The sequence below is a fragment of the Enhydra lutris genome, unplaced genomic scaffold (assembly GCF_002288905.1).
Source record: "Enhydra lutris kenyoni isolate GAN:26980312 unplaced genomic scaffold, ASM228890v2 scaffoldscaffold3, whole genome shotgun sequence".
In the NCBI taxonomy this organism is placed as follows: Eukaryota; Metazoa; Chordata; class Mammalia; order Carnivora; family Mustelidae; genus Enhydra; species Enhydra lutris.
The window spans coordinates 39,940,136-39,961,658 of record NW_019154087.1 but is presented as its reverse complement, the minus strand read 5'-3'; the positions used below and the strand labels follow the sequence as shown (position 1 = coordinate 39,961,658).

The 21,523-nt window shown below is 34.6% G+C and overlaps 1 protein-coding gene across 3 annotated transcripts in view; it reads right to left on the bottom strand.

Annotated features, from left to right (window-relative positions):
- LOC111156558 (family with sequence similarity 13 member A) overlaps positions 1-21,523 on the bottom strand; it is a 335,168-nt gene that overhangs the window by 196,687 nt on the left and 116,958 nt on the right. For 2 of the 3 annotated variants that reach the window (XM_022517539.1, XM_022517545.1), the window contains exon 5: positions 6,518-6,671. In XM_022517539.1, the coding sequence (XP_022373247.1) occupies positions 6,518-6,671 (154 nt within the window). Of the gene's footprint in view, positions 1-6,517; positions 6,672-21,523 lie in introns of those variants that run through there. The other variant, XM_022517554.1, reaches the window with a different exon arrangement.

Sequence of the window (21,523 nt, the reverse complement as noted above, 5' to 3'; positions counted from 1 at the left end):
TGGGATCGAGCCCCGCATCGGGCTCTCTGCTCCGCGGGGAGCCTGCTTCCTCCTCTCTCTCTCTGCCTGCCTCTCTGCCTACTTGTGATCTCTGTCTGTCAGATAAATAAATAAAATCTTTAAAAACAAAACAAAAAAAAAAACCTTCCACTTCAAAAAAAAAAAAACTCATTTTCAAAAAACATATCTGAATAGATGCTTAAATACTAAAATCATACTTTTCCATCCATTGAAAGAACAATCATATTCAATTCTTGCCTTTCCAAGGACAAGAGGATACTTAATATAGTCATAATAAAAAAAAAACTATAATAGTGAATTAATAGTAAGAAATGTCTAGAAGCAGTAACTCTTCTGTCATGAGAAACATATCTGTTTGTCAACCTCATTTTTCTGCTTTTGACTCTGTTTTCCTTCCATCATCAAGCCTGATTCCTTTTCAGGTAAAGAGAAATAAGATAATATCATAAAGGTGATGTGAACCTAATGTTTTTTTTCCAGGCTAAAGTTTATTGAAAACTTGCTATTTTTATTTCATTTAATCATAACAAAAAATAGCCAAATTAGTTAGTGATAGTTTTCCTACTTTATAGATGAGGAAACTAAGGTTGAAGGAGAGACTGAGTAATTTGCCCAGAGGCACACAAACTGGAAGTTCTAACCTATTCTGTCTTATTCTAGATTAGAATAAGCTTTGTTGCCCTAAGCTTATTGATAAAATATATCTACTGAAGTATCCTTGACCAATCATTTCAAAGTAAGCCAAGGTCTTCATCAATTACTCTTTATCCTATGTTCTCTCTCCCCCCCAATTTAATACTTTGTATTCCTATTCTATTTAACTGGCTTTGAAAATACTTTCACAAGCATTAATGGTTTGAATCCCACAATAAATCTATAGGATATTTGCCATTTTACATAACACAAAACAGAAAGAGGTAATATAAATTACCCAATAATATTGCTGAGTAGCCAGGTTACAAATATAGACCGTCTTATTCTATTTTCAGCGCTCTTTCCAGAACTGTTAAATTCTTTAAAAGTATCTAGTATCTTTTCTTAAAATAAGGCAGTCATGAAGTACTCAGTGAACTATGATGTCTTTAATTTTATTCAATTATTTTGAAAATACTCATTGCTACTGATTTCATATCATGTACAAATTGTGACCAGGGACATTATTTTCAGTAAAATAAATAGAGTCCCTCTACTGAATTCAAGCAATTTTCAATGCCAGGCACTGAGCTCTACGGCTTGACAAACAGGAGGCCTGAAATGACATTGCTTCCACGATCATATCAAAGATAGCATAGTACATCAAATGTATGGGAAGGAGTGGTGGGAAGGAAGTGTGAAAACATAGGGTGGGTTCAAATTATGAAAACTCTTGTTTGTCTTGCTAAGACTTAGATTTTATAATCTAGGAATAGATGAAGAAAACCTGCTGAAGAATTCTGACATGGGAAGTGACATGTTCATAACTGCATACTATACAAGGATTACAAGGATTAATCAATCCACAAATCTGGCCGATTATTAATATTACCAAGGAAGCCTTTTAAAATGCAGGTTTGGGGCACTACTATGAGTTTCTGACTCTCGGTCTGAGTCACCAGGTGACTGTGATAATGAGCCAAGAGCACAAATCTCTTGCCTGGATGAGAGGCTTTGAGGAAGTAGTAGTGGAGGGTGGGGAAAGATTGAAGAGATACTTAGGCCACAGAATTAACAGGTTTTAGTGACTGTTGGACACCAACCTGGAGCAATTGTGTAGATGGATGGGCCATTCATTAAGACAAGTGAAGCATTAGATCTTCAAGGACAAGAAAGATGATAAGACTTGCTCATCACAGGCCACGAGACAAGCAGGTGCTAGAGATCACTAGGCAGTTATATATGTATGTATGGTTTGCCAGGCAGAGCTCTGCACTGAAGACCTAAGAATGACCCTAGGAAATAATAATATTTAATTCTGACTGAGAATGAAGAGTCCTCAAAGGAGACTGAAGAAAGGTCAGAGAATAGGAAGATGACAAGAACCATTCAATATTCATTCACATAGTTAATAGAGAAAGTTTTGTTTGGGGAGATGGGAAGGCCTGAATTTCAAGTAAAGGCATCCTAATTACATACTGCCAACAAGAGTAGGAGACAGAACAATGACAGAAAAAGGTTTATTTACTTAAGGCAGAAACAGGTTACGATCAAGCTTGTTTTTTAGGCACAGAACTCTTATCACACAGGTAGAAAGGAGATGGGAGGGGATTGTGTCTAGAAGGGGGAGAACCGTGGGGAAATGTGTGACTGTGATAAGGTCCTAATCTAAAGCAGAGGTAATGGGTAGGCAAAAGACACCTAATCCAAGAGACAGAAGACAGAATCTGAGTCCCTGTGGGAATGGTGAGGGAGGAGGAGTCAAGGCTAAACCAAGGATTCTAATCTGGCAGGCTGGGGACTGGCAAATTAGGGTTATAGAAGATAGAACACAAGTTTTGGGGATGATGTTTTCAGTGTGAGAAATTTGAGGCACCAGTGTGGCATTTTACAGGTAGTGGGAAATACAGTTCTACTGTTCGTCTGACAAGCCAGGGCTCAAGTTATGATTTCAAAGTCATCAGCAGTATGTACGGTAACTAAAGTAAAAGATGGTCCCCCAGGCAAATATGTATTTAGTGAGAATAAATGCGCAACAGTGGTGATTGTCATAAGAGTCAGAATGTAGTACTCAGCATCAGAGATAATGCTGCCTGACCGATACCAAGAGCAGGGAGACCTACATTCTTTATTCTGCATATTACTGGTGTACTCTACAAATATATTTTTGGTATTTTGGGGCAATTACATTATGCTGACATCTTGTAATGTGCTAGAAAGTAACTAAAATCTGTGGATGAAAAAAAAAATCGGTGGATGATTTTCAATTTAACTATTATCTCCTCTGGGCTATCTTTGCGCAAATCATTTTATAAACCTAAGTATAGCACTTTCCAATTATACTGATTGTATCAGATATAATACTCTTGGTGCAAGAAACAGAACACTCCACTAAAACTAGTTTATACTCTGAGGATCTTTATTTCCCTCACGTAACTCGAAGTCCAGAGGTTTGTGTGTCCTGGGTTGGTTCAGCACATCAGCAATGATGAGGAACCCACCCTTTCTCCTCATTAACTGCCAACTTCAGTGTGTCAGTGATACATTCATCAAGGGCAGAGATGGTGGCAGCAGCTCCAAGCATCATACCTTCAGGTGATAACATCTGAAAGCAGGATGGAAGAGATGGGCATCTTTCTCAAAGGCCTGCTACCTTTCTTACTTTGTAATTAAAAATTTAAAAATAATTTACATTAAGTTAAATGGATAAATCTTAAGTGTAAAGTTGCATGAGTTTTGACAAATGCATACACCCGTATAACCCATATCCCTACTGAGATAAAGAACATTTTCATTATGCCCAGAGAGTTCCCTTAGGCATTTTCCTAGTCAGTCACAACCATCAGAGTCAACTATACCCAGAGGCAAACCACAGCTCTGGTTTTAACTTAAATCATTCTTTTTAATCAGGGATGAGAATCTTTCCCAGAGGCCCTCTGCGTGCTGCATACTTTGCCTTACATCTCCTTGTGGAACTGTCTCCATCTTCCTTTAAGTCAATTACTACCCAAGAAGGATGGCAGTCTAGACCCTTGTGACTCATCTATCCCTTGCAGCTGTGGGAGGGACCCCTCTGACTCAGCACTTTGTTGCAAGCCCAAATAAAATGCTTTCGTTAGTTTGTTTGAAGCAAGAAATGAGAGAAATGGCTCTGTGTATACACACACACACACACACACACACACACACACACACACACACGTGTCATCTTATTGATCTACATATCCAGCCATCCAAAATCTGATCTATTTTTCTAACTTTATTTCACTTGCAAATGTACCAAGTAAACACTCATTTAAGTCAATGATTAAAATACTGAAAATAACACAAAAAAATGTAGAGACCTGCCCCGAAGTTAACACCAATCCACACTCAAAGTCTCTCATCCTGGTCCAAAGGCAACTAAACTTACATTATCTGAGCTCCAAATCTCCATATAGTCCACTAGGATATTGTGAGGAGCTTATGCAATCCTTTATGACTCTGTTGCCCATACTGGGGTGCACAGAGGTGTGTCAGTGGATACATTTAGTACTTCTTCCCCTTAAAAGCCCTTTTCTATACTGAGATAAAGTAGTTAGATATATAGTAGATATATAGTAGTTTCCATGAGCCTAAGCTTATTCTCAGCCCATTTTATATGTCTGTCATTCATGTATATTCATCCTTTGTTTTGTGCCAGTTTTTTCTTTTTGTACACATCCCTTCAAAAGCTCAGCTCGTGAGCATGATCAGAACGTTTTTCAGGTTTTTTCAGTTTCCTTCCATTTTTCCAATCTTTCAGTATGTTAATGATTTCATTTTAAGCCTCCCATTTCCTTTTTAACCCAGCTTCCTTTCGGTTTGTATCTAATATTTCTACGATTTTAGGAATTAAAAAAATCTGCTTTCTAAACAATATCCAACTTTACATACCTAACTGTGATCAGCATGTTATTTTTATAGACCCTAAAATGGCACTGGTATATTCCATTAAAATAATTTTTGTAACCTCCATTTCATCCTTACTGGCTGAAACTAGGGTCCAGAACATCATATTCCCTTGTAGCATAATCTACCCTCTGAGATGAGACTATCATGAAAATCAGTAAAGAATGGACCAACTATTTTGCTTTAGCAGAATGATTCTTCCACAGTATAGAAATGTAGTTTCCAACCACGACCTTTATCTGCCTCTAGGCCAGATCTGAAACCTGCACTAGGAGAGTAGCAGTCTTATTTTTCACCTAGCTAAGATACCAGTATTTGACTCTTCGTATGTCTTATCTATGTATGTCTTATCTATCTACTCTCATGATAAGTTCTCCACCAGACTTAAACCTAGTAGCTCAATGATTTCTAAGCAGGGATTCCTTCCGCGTATTTCAACAGGTATCATTTTATTTGCACAACATAGAACCTTCTCTTGGCACATTCCAGTTAATACCTGCATCTCCGGAAGTTTGTCTTGCCTAGGTCTTATTTTTCTATTTTCATTATATTTTAGGCTTATCTTATTATCTTATCAGCTCTAGTTAAAAAGTACAAGTGTTAAAAAATGTGTATCAGAGATACAGCTGAAACAAAGTTAATTACTTTTTAATATTTTAAAAAGAGACCTTTGGAAAGTAGTACTACAGGAACTAGAGGAACAAATTAAAGATATTTTTTTTTTCTATTTAAAAGAATTTATTTAATTTTTTTGGTAGCATAACTGGTGTATTCTTCCCATATTTTCTCTTGTGAATCACTGACACATTCTCTCAGCCATTGTGTTGCCTCCAACTTAGGTTATACTTTTATCTCATTTTGTCATTTTAACTGTGCATTATTCTTCCCTTCCCTCAAATTTTAGTCTAGAGTTCTCTTTATCAGTTTGGGAAGATTCCAGGTAAATGCTTTCCTTGCAAATGTATTATACTCATTATGGGGAGTCTGTTGTATTAACAACATAAGCCCTGGTTAAGAAAACCTAGTTTTTGGTCTTCTTTTGCTTTTTTTGGAAGGGTGCTACTTGATACTCTTTACCTTTTATTTCTTCTTCAAAGTCATGGTCTCAACTGAAAGAAGAGATGAAAATACCCCTTCAATGATCAAAACAAGTGCTTGGGCTTTATCATTCATTGCCAAATGAATCAATTGGTATAATGCAGTCTGTGAACACGTGTTTCAGGAAACTTCCCCTAAGGGAACCTCCCATATCCATTCCATCATGATTTGCCTCAAATATAAATGAGAAAGAAGTAAGATGCCTTCCCTGGAGGATTTGATTTGGTTTATCCTCAGACTCTCTTTAGAGACATACATGTATTTTCCTAATGTGTAAAGGATAGGTTATAAATGATCAGCCAATGTATAAAAAGGTGGAGGTTAAGTATTGTCAGGGATTCCTTTACAGCTTATAAAAATATTCTCCTTTACCGATGATAGTTGCCAGGGATTATATATGTGGGACTTAAAATCTGAGGTTGAACTTGAAAGTGTGCTAGACACAAGAGCGACAAAAAGACACAGTAATATTATCTTCAGGAATTTGCTGTCTACTCAGTAAGCTAGCACTCCTGAACACAGCCATAAGCACGAATCCTTGCTGTAACACCAGACTTCTATAAAAATCAGTAAGTGGTGGGATCACATAAGTGATTTTGAGATGATTTTAGAGCAGCAAGGAAACATCAATTTGCAATTATCCTTCAACTTTAGGGGAATATAGATCAGTTAAATACTTGATACAGAGGACATATTTCACAACAGAATTCAACAAACACAGGAATAATAATCTAAAATATGTCCATGACATTTTTATGATAAAGAATAATTTAAATAAAATATCTTTCATTCAAAATATAAGCAATACTGAAGATTATATGCCAAAGTTACTTACCTTTACTATGATAAGCCTAGCCAGGTTTTCACATCTCTGGTTATCATTTTCTGTATACTCTACTTCAAACAGAGTATTATAATTTTCTAGTAATTTAGCCATTATCTTGTTGCAGATGTCTTGTTCTTTCATGCCTTCAAGCCCAGGTGGCACACTAGAAATAAGGAGGAAAAAATGAGAGGAATTATTTCGTAAAAACAAAATATGATAGCACAGCTGACTCAGGCATCTATTTTGACATCTCCTATATGATTGATCAACCTTCTTATAAGGACACATGCAATTTTTAACAAGCTCTACAGTGACATGTAGGATGTTTCTGGAACAAGATCTGCATCAATAGCTTGTGCTGAATAAGAAAGTACATGTTCAGGAAGAAGGTATAGATTAACATGGGTGCCGTGATGCTTTGTATATATTAGAAATCGCTACACATAAGTGTAGTGATTAAAATGCAAAAGTGATTAAAAACAAGTGTTATAACAAAAAGAATGAATGTTTTATCATGACAGAAATAGCTGCAGAAACAAAAGCAACACAATCTTTACTGAAGGACTTCTTAGAGAGTGCACAAAAAGTATAAAAGTTAACGAAAAATATGAATACTTCCAGAAAAAAAATACTGATTACTGTTGAAGCAGAGTTATGGGTATATAGAAGATTTATTATACTATATACTATTCTCTCTTTTGGGTATGTTTAAAAATTTCCTAATGGAAAATAAAATGTGCAAAAGATCTTCTGAATGCAGAAGACACCATAAATAAGGTAGAAACACAAGCTACAGACATGAGTATCTCTTCAATAACATGGACATTAATGGTAAGACTATGCAAAGAATTCCTACTACTCAATAAGGAAGTAAATTAAAAAAAAAAAAGAAAGAAAGGGGAGGAGTTGAAAAACTCATAGAAGAAAACAGGTGCACATCAATAATCTTATGATGCAAAGATACTCAACTCATTGAATAATCAGCGAAAATGCATTTAAAAAGCAACATTGAGGTGTTAATACCCATCTCTATTAGTTTCCTGTGGCTGCTATAACAAATTATCATGTAGTGCTGCTTGAGACAGCAGAAATTTATTCTTCCACAGTTCTGGAGCCCAGCAGAGTACAATCAGTATCATGCGGTAGAAATTAAGTTATAAACAGGGCCACACTAACTGGTAGCATTCTTGGCTATAACGGTATCACTTCAATTTTCAATCACGGCCAGCATCTTAAAGTTCTCTCTGCTCCATCTTCACATGGCCTTCCCTGTGTGTTAAGTCTGGAAATAAAACCCACACTTTTATGTCAATTAATCCATGGCAAAGGAGTAAAGAATATAAAATGGGGGAAAGGACAGTCTCTTCAATAAATGATGGAAAAACTGAACAGCTATGTGCAAAAGAATGAAACTGAACCACTACCTCACACCATACACAAAATCAACTTAAAATTCATTAAATATTTGAATGTAAGACTTGAAACCATAAAACTCCTATAAGGTAAATATCATATAAGCTTCAAATATATGCTGCCTTTCATTAAAAATGGTGGATGACTCAGAGAGCAGAATCAAAAAAACAAGAGTGTGAAGTTGAAAGCCATGGAGGAGTATTTCCAGGGCTTGAAACCTAGTCAAGAGATTCCCCACATTTGCCAGACTGGATATCAGAACTGTCATTGAGTCAACCAGGAAATAAAAGAAAGAAAAAAGTATATTAAAACACTATTGCTCAAAACCTGTAGGATGCAACAAAATTGGTTCTAAGAGGGAAATTTATAGCAATACAGACTTACCTCAATAAGCAAGAAAATCTGAAATAAACAACCTAACCTTACACCTAAAGGCACTACGAAAAGAACAACAAACAAAACCTTAATACCATCAGAAGAAAGGAAATAATAAAGATTAGAGGAGATTTAAATGATGTAAAAGCTAAAAACAAACAAACAAAAACAAAAAAAATACCCCACCGAAAACAATAAAATAGATCAATGAAACAAGGAGCTAGTTTTTTGAAAAGATCAACAAAATTGATAAAACTCTATACAGACCCATCCAAATGGGGGGTGTGGAGGGTACAGAACTCACAAAATCACAAATGAAAGAGGAGAAATAACAACTGACAACACAGAAATACAAATAATTGTTAGAGATTATGAAAAATTATATGCCAACAAGTTGGACAACCTAGAAAAAAATGGATAAATTCCTAGAAACACACAACCTACCAAAACTGAAGCAGGAAGAAATAAAACTTTGAACTGACTGATTACCAGAAAAGAAACTGAATCAGTAATCAAAAAACTCCCAACAAACAGAAGTTCAGGACCACACAGCTTCACAGGCAAATTCTACCAAATATTTAAGAAGAGTTAATAGCTATCTTCTCAAACTATTCCAAAAAATAGAAAAGAAAGGAAAACTTCCAAATTCATTCTATGAGGCCAGCATAACTCTGATATCTAGGCCAAATAAAGACACCACAAAAAAAACAAACAAACAAAAAAAAAACTACAGGCCAATATCTCTCATGAACATAGTTGCAAAAATTCTCAACAAAGAACTAGCAAACCAAACCCAACAATACATTAAAAAAAACAATTCTCCATGATCTAGTGGGATTATTCCTGGGTTTCAAGGGTGGTTCAATATTCACAAATCAATCAACTTGATACATCACATCAATATAAGAAAGGATAAGAACTATATACTCATTTCAATAGACTCAGAAAAGCATTAGACAAAATAAAACATTCATTCATGATAAAAACCCTCAAAAAAGTAGATTTATAAAAAACATAATGCAACAAAATAAAGTCTGTATATAAAAGACCCACAGCACTTTTGACTGGGGTGCCTGGCTGACACAGTCAGTGAAGTGTGTGACTCTTGATCTTGGGGTCATGCATAAAGCCCAAGTTGGGGGAGAAGATTACATTAAAAAAAAAAAAAGACTTCTGAAAAACCCACAGCAAACATCATCTTCAATGGGGTAAAACTGAGAGCCTTTCCCCTAAGGTCAGAAATAAGACAAGGAATTCCACTTTCACCACTTTTATTCAATATAGTACTAGAAGTCCTAGTCACATCATCAGACAGCAAAAAGAAATTAAAGGCATCCTAATTGGAAGGAAAAAGGAAAACTTTCACTATTTGTAGATGACATGATACTATATAAAGAAAATCCAAAAGACTCTGCCAAAAAAAACACACAAAAAAAACAAAAACAAACAAACAAAAAAAACCCAGCTACGATTGACAAACAAATTCAGTGAAGTCACAGGATACATTAATGCACAGAGATCTGTTGCATTTCTATACACCAATAATGAAGCAACAGAAAGAGAAAGTAAGATAACAATCCCATTTATAAGTACACCCAAAATAATAAGATACCTAGAAATAAACCTAACCAAAGAGGTGAATGACCTGTACTCTGAAAACTATAAACATTGATAAAAGGAATTGAAAATGACACAAGGAAAGGAATGATATTCCATGTTCATGGACTGGAAGAATATTGTTAAAATGTCTATAATACCCAAAGCAATCTACACTTTTAATGCAATCCCTATGAAAATATCAACAACATTTTTCACAGAACTAGAACAAAAAATCCTAAAATTTGTATGGAATCACAAACGACCCCAAATAGCCAAAGCAACCTTAAAAAAGAAAAGAAAAGCAATTCCAGACTCCAGGATATATATATAGTTGTAGTAATCAAAAGAGTATATGGTACTGGCACAAAAAATAGACACATATATCAATGGGTCAGAATAGAAAACCCAGAAATTAACCCACGATTATATGGTCAATTAATCTTTGACCCAGCTATAAAGAATATCCAGTGGAAAAAAGACAGTCTCTTCAACAAATGGTGTTGAGAAAACTGGACAGCTACATAAAAAAGAATTAACCTGGACCACATTCTTACAGCATATACAAAAACAAACTCAAAATGGATTAAAGACCTAAATGTCCATCAAGGATGAATGGATAAAGAAGATGTGGTTCATATATACAATGGAATATTACTGTGTCATCAGAAAGGATGAATACCCACCATTTGCATCGACATGGATGGGACTGAAGGGGATTAAGCTAAGTGAAATAAGTCAAGCAGAGAAAGGTAATTATTATATGGTTTCCCCCATATGTGGAACATAAGGAATAGCATGGAAGACCACAGGGGAAGGGAGGGAAAACCGAACAGGAAGAAATCAGAGAGGGAGACACACCATGAGAAATTCTGAACTCTGGGAAACAAACTGAGAATTGCAGAGAAGAGGGGGGTGGGGAGATGGGGTGGCCGGGTTGTGGGTATTAAGAGGGCACGTGCTGTGATCAGCACTGGGTGTTATATGAAACTGATGAATCGCTTGACACTACATCAAAAACTAATGATGTACTACTATATGTTGGCTAACTGAAAAAAAAAAAAGATATGGCATACACAGACATAGGAATATTATTCAGCCTTAAAAAGGAAGTAAATCCTGCCTTTTGTAACAACATGGATGACCTTGAAGGCACTATGCCAAATAAAATAAGTCAGAGAAAGACAAATACCACAAAAAATTTCATGTATATGTGGAATCTAAAATAAATATTCAAGAAACAAAACAAAAAACTGAAGTCATAGATCCAGAGAACAAACTGATGATTGTCAGAGGTGGTGAGGGATGAGCAAAGTAGGTGAAAGCTGTCTAAAGGTACAAACTTCCAGTTATAAAATAAATGTCCTGGGGATGTAATGTACAGCATAATGACTATAGTTAATAATACTGCATTGTATATATTGTATATTTGAAAGTTGAAAGTTGCTAATAGAATATCTTAAAAGTTCTCATCATAGGAAAAAAATGTTTGTAGGTATGTATAGTGATGGATGTTAACTCAGACTTATTGTGGTCATCATTTTACAATGTACACATATATTGAATGATTATGCTATACACCTAAAACTAACATAATGTCAATTACATCTACATAAAAAAGACAAATATGTGAAAAATGTAAAAAAATGTTACTTTATGTTTTGGGGCACAAAATATATAAAGATATAATTTTGTGATATCAATAAGAACAGAGTTTTAATTTGTTCTGTTTTTTAAGTAATCTCTAGGCCCAACATGTGGCTCAAACTCATGAACCTGAGATCAAGAGCTACATGCTCTACCAACTGAGCTAGTCAGGCACCCTGGAGCAGTTTTTGTATGTTATTGAAGTAAAGCTGATACTTATTCAAATTATTAGTGTTATAAGTTTAGGATGTTAGATGTAATCCTCATGGTAACCACAAAGAAAATACCTATAGAATGTAAACAAAAGAGAACGTGAAGAGAATTTAAACATTATACTGCAAAAAAATTTAACTAAATACATAAGAAAATAGTACTGCAGTAAATGAAGGACAAAAATACTGTAAGGTCATGAAAAACCTCTAGCACAATGACACACGTCCCTCCTTACCAGTAATTACTTTAAATGTAAATGGATTAAATTTTCCCAAAGATAGAGACTGGTAGAATGAATAAGAACACGTTGTCTAACTATATTCTGTCTACAACAGACTCACTTGAGATTCAAAGCCACAAACAGGTTAAAAGTAAAAGGACAGGAAAAGATAATCCATGCATAGTAAGTGAAAGAGAGCAGGGGTGGCTATAGTAATAGTATACATAATAAACTTAAAATAAAAAAAGTTTAAAAGAGACAAAGAGAGTCATTATATATTAATAAAAGTTTCAGTACAGCAAGAAGATATAACAATTATAAACACACAGCTAATGACAGACCATGAAAATATATGAAGAAAAAAATGGACAGAATTTAAGGTAGAAATAGTCTACAATAGTTCATGAGTTCAATACCCTACTCCCAACAATGGATAGGACAACCAGACAGAAGATATGAAATGGAGCACTTAAAAACAATAAACAAACTAGATCAGACACACACAGACTATTTTACCCAACACCAATCAGAATAATCACTTTCCTCAAGTGTACATGGGACATTTTCCAGGATATACCATATGTTAGGCCACAAATTAATCTCAATATATTTAAAAAGATATTCATTTTACAAAGTAACTTCTTGGACCACAATGGGATGAAGTCAGAAATAATAACATCAAGGAAACTGGAAAATTCACAAAATTGTGGAATTATGTTTAAGCAATCAATGGAACAAAAAATAAATTTAAAGGAAAATTAGAAAATATTTAGAGATGAATGAAAATGAAAACACAACAAAACCAAAATTTATGGGATGCAGCAAAACTAAGCCTAAGGAAGAATTTCATAGCTGTAAACATACTAAAATGTAAGAAAGATCTCAAATTTAAAAAACCTAACTTTACCACTTAAAGAACTAGGTAAGAAAAAAAAAATAAACACAAAGCTAGCAGAAGGAGAGAAATAATAAAGATTAGAGCAGAGATAAATGAAATAGGGAAATAGAAATATCAATGAAACCAAAAGTTGCTTCTTTGAGAAGATCAACAAAGTTGACAAACTTTTAACTAAATGAACTGAAAAAAGAGAAAGGGGTGCTCAAATTGTTAAAATCTGAAATTAAAGTGGGGACATTACTACTGATTCTATAGAAATAAAAAAAGAATTATAAGAGTATACTATGATATTTGTACACCAACAAACTGGATAACCCAAATGAAATGGACAAATTCCTAGAAACACTACCCTACCAAGACAGAATCATGAAGATATAGAAAATCTGAAAAGACTTATAAGAAGACTGAATCAATAATCAAAAATTTCCCAAAAGAAATGCCCTGGACCTGATGGCTTCACTGGTAAATTTTACCAAACACTTAAACTAATACCAGTATTTCTCAGACATTTCCAAGAAACCAAGAAGGAGAAAACACTTCATTCATTCTGTGAGACCAACATGACCTATGTCAAAGCCAGACAAACACTACTATAAGAAAACTATGTGCCAAAACGCCTTATGAATAATGATGCAAAAATTCTCAGCAAGATACTATCATACAGAATTCAGCAGCATGTTAAAAGGGTTATATAGCATGACCACATAGGATTTATTCCTGGAATGTACAGATGGTTCAACTATAAAAATCCATCAATGTAATAAGCCACAGCAACAGAAAGTAGGAAAAAATTCCAGATGGTCATCTTGATTGATGCCGAAAAAACATCTGACACAATTCAACACCCTTGCATCACAAGAAACACTCAATAAACTAGCAAAAACAGAAAAATATCTTAATACAATAAAAGCCATATATGAAAAGCCCTTAGCAAACATCATATTCAATAGTTAAAAAAAATGAAAACTTTTAATTTAAGAGCAGGGACAAGGCAAGGATGCCTGCTTTTCACTATTCAACATAGTACTGGAAGTTCTAGCCAGAGAAATTAGAAATTAAAGACATTCAAACTGGAAAGCAAGAAGTAAAATTACCTCTGTTTGCAGATAATATGATCTTAAGATCCCCAAAGGTTACACAAAAACGTGTTAGACCTAAAAACCAAATTAAGAAAGCTGGTAGGATACAAAGTCAACAGATAAATATCAACTGCATTTCTATAAACAATGAACTATCTGAAAAGGAAATCACAAAACTATTTCATCTGCAATAGCATCAAAAGGAATAAAATACTTGGGAATATATTTAACCAAGGAGGTGAAATACTTATCCAATGAAAACTACAAAATGCTGGTGAAGGAAATTAAAAAACAAATAACTAGAAATATATCTCATGTTCATAGATTAGAAGACTTAGTATCATTAAAAGGCAAATATTAGCCAAAGCAATCTACGGATTCTATGCAATCTCTATCAAAATTGCAACAGTATTTTTTTTTTTGCAGAAATAGAAAAGTCCATCCTAAAATTCGTATGGAATCTCAAGTGATCCCTGATAGCTGAAACAAACTCAATAAAGAACAAAAATAGAAGACTCACATTTACTGATTTCAACATTTACTACAAAGCTACAGTCATCAAAACAGTGAGGTATTGGCATTAAGGCAGACAAATGGAATACAACAGAGAGCCCAGAAAGGAATCTTTGTTTATATGGTCAAATCAGTTTTGACAAGGGTGTTAACACCACTGAATTCAAAAGGGACTATCTTTCAACAAACACTACTGGAAAAGCTGCATATTCACATGCAAAAGAATGAAGTTATTCTGTTACCTAACATCTTATACAAAAATTAATTCAAAATGGACCAAAATTCTAAAACAATAAAACTCTTGTAAAAAACATAGAAAGCAAAAACTTCATGACATTGATTTTGGCAATGATTTCTTGGCTATGACAGGTATGGCACAGGCAACAAAAGAATAATAGACAAATGAGACTTCAAGAAAATTTAAAAATTTTGTGCATCATGACACTATCTATGGAGTAAATAGATAACCCACAAAATGGGAGAAAATATATGTAAATCATATATTTAATAAGGAACCAATATCCAAATTATATAGAGAACTCCTAAATTTTAACAAAAAAGAAATCTGATTTAAAAACTGGTAAAAGACTTGAACAGACATTTCTCCAAGGAAGAGATACAAATATCCAATAAGCACAAGATATACAAATAGCCAATAAGCTGTTCAGCATCACTGATCATTCGGGAAAATGCAAATAAAAATGACAATGAGATATCACCTCACACCCATTAGAATGGCTACTATCAAAAAACCAGAAAACGACAGGTGTTGGCGAGGATGTAGAGAAACTGTAACTCTTTTGCACTGCTGGTGGGAATATAAAAGTATAGCCACTATGAGAAAAAGTATGGCAGTTCCTCAACAAATTAAAAATAGAATTACCATATTATCCATAAATTCCACTTCTGGACATATACCCCCCAAAACCTGAAAGCAAGGTCTGAAAAAGATTTTTGTACATCCATGTTCATAATAGCATTATTCACAACAGCTAAAATGTGGAAGCAATCCAATTATCTATGGCTAAATAGATAAGCAAAATGTGGTATAGACATACGATGGAAAACTATGCAGCCTTAAAAATGGAAGAAAATTCTGCAATGCACTACAATATGAATAAACATTGAGGGGATTATTTTATATAAAATAAACTTGCCATAAAAAGACAAATACTGTATAATTCCTCTAACAAGAGGTAACTGGAGTAGTCAAAATCATAAAGACAAAGTATAATGGCAGTTGGCAGGGGTTAGGGCCAGGGTGAGGAGTTACTATTTAATGAGTACAGAGTTTCAGTTTTACAAGATGAAAAAAATTGGGGGATGGATGTTGGTGATAGTTGCACAACAGTGTTAATGTATTTAATATCAATGAATTGTTCACTTAAAAAGTATTAGGATGGTAAATTTTAGTTACATGTATTTTACCACAATAAAAAACATTCACAAAAAAAGGAAATGCATCTACCTCTACATTACACATAAGACAACTGAGAACACTGGCATCTGGTTACATGACTCCTGAGTTATGACTGCTTGATGAAAGTCAGATAGTGATGAGGCAAGATAGATTTGCAATAATCATATTCACCTTAACAACATATTAAAGCTCTGCATTACTGACATCATAGCACTTAAAAGATTGTTTATTCTCCAACAGAAATACCTTATTCCCCCCCTCCCCTTTTTTTAAAGAGACTTTATTTATTTGAGAGAGAGAGAGAGCACTAGAGAGACAGAGCAAGCATGAATGGGAGGAGAGGGAAAAACCAGCTCAATCCCAGGACCCTGAGATCATGACCTGAGCTGAAGGCAGATGCTTAACCAAGTGAGCCATCCAGATGCTCCTAGAACTACTTTATTTCCTTTATTATATGAAGTTTAGATCTAGATTAAAAGCAAACTTCAAAAGAATTATTTAAAAAATAAGCCATATTTTAACTTCCTGTTAAGTAAATTTGAAGTTTATCCTTAAGAGCTGATTTTACTTATCTACATGTTCTGAAGACACTTTCATGAATATCATGCCAAAAGTCTGATGTGATGTTTACTATAAAATTTTCAGTGTTGTGATGTGTCTCATACTCAAGGGTCATGTGTTATGCACATCAGATGGGACAAAGGCTGAAGACTATTGCTCAGTCTAAGCATTCTCAATGGGAGTGGTACTGTCCCCAGTTTGAACAAAATCGTTCTTAGAGTAGGTGAAAGAACTTACTCTTTTTAATATACAAAGTACAGCTACATACAGTACACACAGAGATATACAGCATATTCACGATGTTAAAATTTAGGGAGGATGGAGGAGAAGTGATTAGGGAAAGAAAAAATCTAAGAAGACTCCTTGGGAAAACAATAATGAAAAAAAAAAGACTGAACAACAATCCTCTAGTCCTTCCTCTAGTAAGTTACTATTAAAGTTTAATATTGGCTTTGAATACAGGATCCATTGGGGGTGAGTGAACGATACAGACAAAAGTGGGACTCTTGGAGCAAAGGTCCAGGCGGAAGGGTCAAGGGAAGCATTTCAGATACTGAGTTAGAATATAAGGGTTCAGTACCTGGCTCTACAACTTAAAGCTGCTTAACTGAACCTTCATTTCTTCCTTTATAAAATAGACATGTTGGCAATATTAATGCTGTAGGGATCTTTTAAGAATTGAATTTTTTTAAAAGATACGTGAAAAATACTTTGCAAAAATATGGGGTCAAGAATAATGGTTACCAGGGACTGGGGTGAGGGTAGGGGTTGACTAAAAGGGACACAAGCAACTGTCTGGAATAATGGAAATGGTCTGTGTCTTAACTGTGGTGGTTGTGGTGGTGATGAATTCTGTCAAAACCCGTAACACTATACTCATACGGATGCATTCTACACTACATAAATTGTGCCTCAAGAAATCCAACTTTAAAAAAAAGTACCTTGCCAACCTGAGGCACCTGGGTGGCTCAGAGGGTTAAGCCTCTGCCTTCAGCTCAGGTCATGATCTCAGGGTCCTGGGATCGAGACCCACATCAGGCTCTCTGCTTGGCAGGGAGCCTGCTCCCCCCCCACCCACCCCGCCTGCCTCTCTGCCTACTTGTGATCTCTTTGACAAATAAATAAATAAATAAAATCTTAAAAAAAAAAAAAAAAGTACGTTGCCAACTATAAATAACCATACCAATGCAGAGTAAGATTTTAGTTTTCACAGTAACACTGTTGGTTTACACTGAACTTGCAATTGGCTAAAATTCTCTAGTTTGTTTGTTCTTTTTTTTAACGTATGGCTATTAAACCAGGTCTTTCTGTTCCTGATTCCTCACTATAAATATCTGCTAGTTCTCCATTTATTTTTCTCACTTATGATAGAATAAAAAGAAACATTTGCATAGTCTCCTTCAATATTTTATTTCTAACCTTGCTATTCAACATACTATTCTTCTCACCTTTGTTTCATTAACTACTTTCATAAAGATAAAGTCTTCTGTCCTAAGCTAAATCATTAATAGAAGGCTTAAGTAGATGAAGAGTGATGAAATACTTCATTTGTAACCTCTCCTTGGGCTGTCATCATTTGATTCATCCATACCCGTAGAATCTGACTGTTCACGCAGGCCTGAATGTTCCTAATTGCATTATCACTAGATCACATTGCCCAATCTTGTCTACACACATTCTACACAAATATTATGTCCTTAACTTACTATTATTTTGCAATTAAAAATGCTGACATGCTGGGACGTTCCGCCTTATGTGGTTCTTTGCAAAAGAAAAAAAAAAACTATTACTGAAAGCAAATTCTGGAGGCCAAATTTAACAACCATTTTAAAAGGTGTAGAAGTTTCCCTATGTGTACTGTCCTATCTATGAATCTACTGCAATTGACTTATACATTGATATGTTTGAATGAAAATTGAATGGAAATGAAAAGCTGGAAGATGTTTTTTAGAGATAACATTCAATAATAAAGCTCCTAATGTTGTTTAGAACTGAGGTGAGGCAGTGGAAACAAAGATTTCCAGAATTGTTTTTGTACCTGGCCCCAACCCTGGTAATGTTTCCTTCTTAAGAACTACTGATGTTGGTGTTTCCAGGTATTCAATCTACATTATGTATGTCGGCTTCCATCTTTTCTCCCTCTCACTGCAGAGTTTATTAAGAATGCCACTTATAAGCCAATGAGTTAGTCATTTCTACTCAAAAGCACTAACAGAACACAAAATTTCCTAAACGAAAGTTCTAGACGATTATACATCAAAAATTATCCAACCACATATATCTACAAATCAGTATTTTGGATAAAAGGAAAAATATTACAGGAATTGCTTAGGTACTTTCAAATATCCAGATGTTTGACATCAAGTTACTAATCATTTCGGTAGATACACAATTTTTGAAAACTTTCTACTGGATAACTAGATATGTTTCAATTTATTTTGGATATATAGATACATGGTTTCAACCACAATAGTGAAAAAAAATAATAACTGATTATTATTCTTAAGGACAGTTGATATTAAACTTACAATAATAAAAATTAGATAGAAGCTGATATACTTAAGCACATGAAGATTGGGGTATTGTTACTGTCGTTTTCGGTAGTTCTCCAAAGACTTGCCATGCTATATATTATAACTAAGTATCTCTTTAAGTGTCTTCTAGAAAAACTGTCAATAGTATAGACCTAAGGAGAACACTGAGGTAAAGGTAAAGGGGTGAATGTGGTTTTTCTAAACCACTACCAGAATTAAAAGAGTATCAATGTCTCAAAGATAAACATTTACTGAAAGCATCACAATTAGAAAGGGTCTAACAGACTCTGGGTGAAGAGGAGTGCCCCGACTTAAAATCTGCCTCAAATTTTCCATCACTCCCATTTTTTATTTAAGGATGTAGCTGATGTTAAAACAGCAGATTAACAGGGATGGGTTAATAACTCTACTAAAATCTTGTTAAACTGTAACACCCAGAAGCAGCCAGGGATCTCTGGAGTTCCAGATAACCTGCATTAGACAGGAAAGCTAAAACATGACAAGAAAGGATACGTAGACTGGAGTGGGGTTCATGTACAGAGGTGTCAGCCCTTTGCTGGTTGCTCTGCTATGCTGTAGAATAGCATAGTATAGCAGGAAGAGCAACGGGCTCGGGGCCAGAGGGCCAGTGCTCCTGTGGTGCTTCTGTTGGTTATCACTCTTGTCACCTGGGCCCCTCACCTTCAACATCAGCACCTGAATGACACCTTGGATCTCCTCCATTTCTGTAACTCTCCTTTTCTCAAGAAGTACAATGATGCACTTGGGAGAGTGTGGACTACTGATGCCTAGTAATTGAAAAGCAGAGAAGGTGACTGTATATGCATGCCCAAGTTTTACTAACTTTAACAAGATGTAAGGATTTTGTAGAAACTCAACTTTAGGACAACTTCTCATTTTAAAGCATGAGGTGAAAAAAAATCTCACTTTCCATTTAAAGTCTTAATTTCAGGGCCTTACCTAGAAGAAATTTTTCAATGTCATTGTTCACAGGGAATATCAGTCTTAGTCCTGGGCTTGCTTATGAATTTTATCCTGACCAAAAGCAATTAAGACCAGACTGTTAACAGTCTCAAGGCCTCAAGTATTTTCTAGTGTTATTTTTTCATCATTTTATCCTGGTCTTAGCACCTGATGATACAACAATACGTTTTCAATCTTACAGCTTTTATTCAAGATATTCTTTTTCCCTTGTAAAATCCTTCTTCTCCTTCTTCACTTAATTAAGTCTCATTATCTTCCAAGATTCAATGAAGTGATGCTCCCCCCACCCGCCACCATGCCATCATAATTAACTGCTGCTTCTGTATTCTCACAGAATTCATTTAATTTTCTAGCATGGCATTTATTAGATTCTATTTTGTGTCATAATTTGCTGTGAAGATATTTCTCTCCATTACCCTGTGAGTATCTTAAGGGTAGGGGTCTAATTCATCTTAAATCTCCAACAGAGCCTAACACTTACAAAAACTAAAAAAATTACATATTCTTAGAAGCAAAACTTATCTTTCTAGTTCCTTTTCAATTGAACTAAAGAGTTACTTGTCATTTTCTGTTATGAGTAAGTTCTAGAGATTTAAAATACAGCATGGTGATTATAGATAAAAATACTACATTATATATTTGAAAGTTGCTAGAGAATAGATATTAAGTGTTCGCAACACAAAAAAGAAATGATATCTACGTGACATGATGGAGATGGTTAGCTAACGCTATGGTGGTAGTCTTTTTGCAATATATAAGTATATCAGATCACTACACTGTACACCTTAAGTTTACAATGTTATGTGCTAATTATATCTCAGTGAAGTTGGGAAAAAATAAATTCTTAATGGCACCAAAAAATGTGAATTTTCCCCTTGTACATAAACAGACCATATGTTTGTACTGTATAATATAAAATATAGTGTAAAGAATATACTCAATGTTCTTATTGTTTATATCAGAATAAATAGTATATATGAAACATTTCATCTCCAGTGGAAAGAAATAGTCTCCAAATTACCAAGTTATAGGCAAAACCACCCAGGTTTGATCTAAATAACCTTTGAGAAGGAACAACAAAAATGTTTCCAAATGAGCTAAAAAAAACCAACACTGGCAAGACTTTTGATAAAATCAATACAAAGAAACCCATGGTCTTCACCAAGAATTCATCTTGCAATGTTCCTGAAAATAAAGGAACATTGAGATTGTTTATTGCTATAGCATCAATCCATTTTCAGGTCTCAGTAAAGATGCATAATAGCAGTTACCAAAACAGTGGGGGAAAAAAATAAAAACAACAAAACAAAGCAGCTCAGAGTCTAAAATCATCTTTACAATAATTTGAAAGAAATTTTTTGATACCATGCCCCCATTTATGGTATCTGACAGCAGTCTAGCTGAAAACTGTCAAGAGTCTCATGAATCTTAGTTAAAATACGGTGAAAATGTAAAAAAACCAAAACCAAAACCAAAACCAAACCAAACCAAACCAAACCAACAAACAAAAAAACCCCACATTACTTTTGTTTCTTTTCCCCCTGTACTCTGTATAGATACAT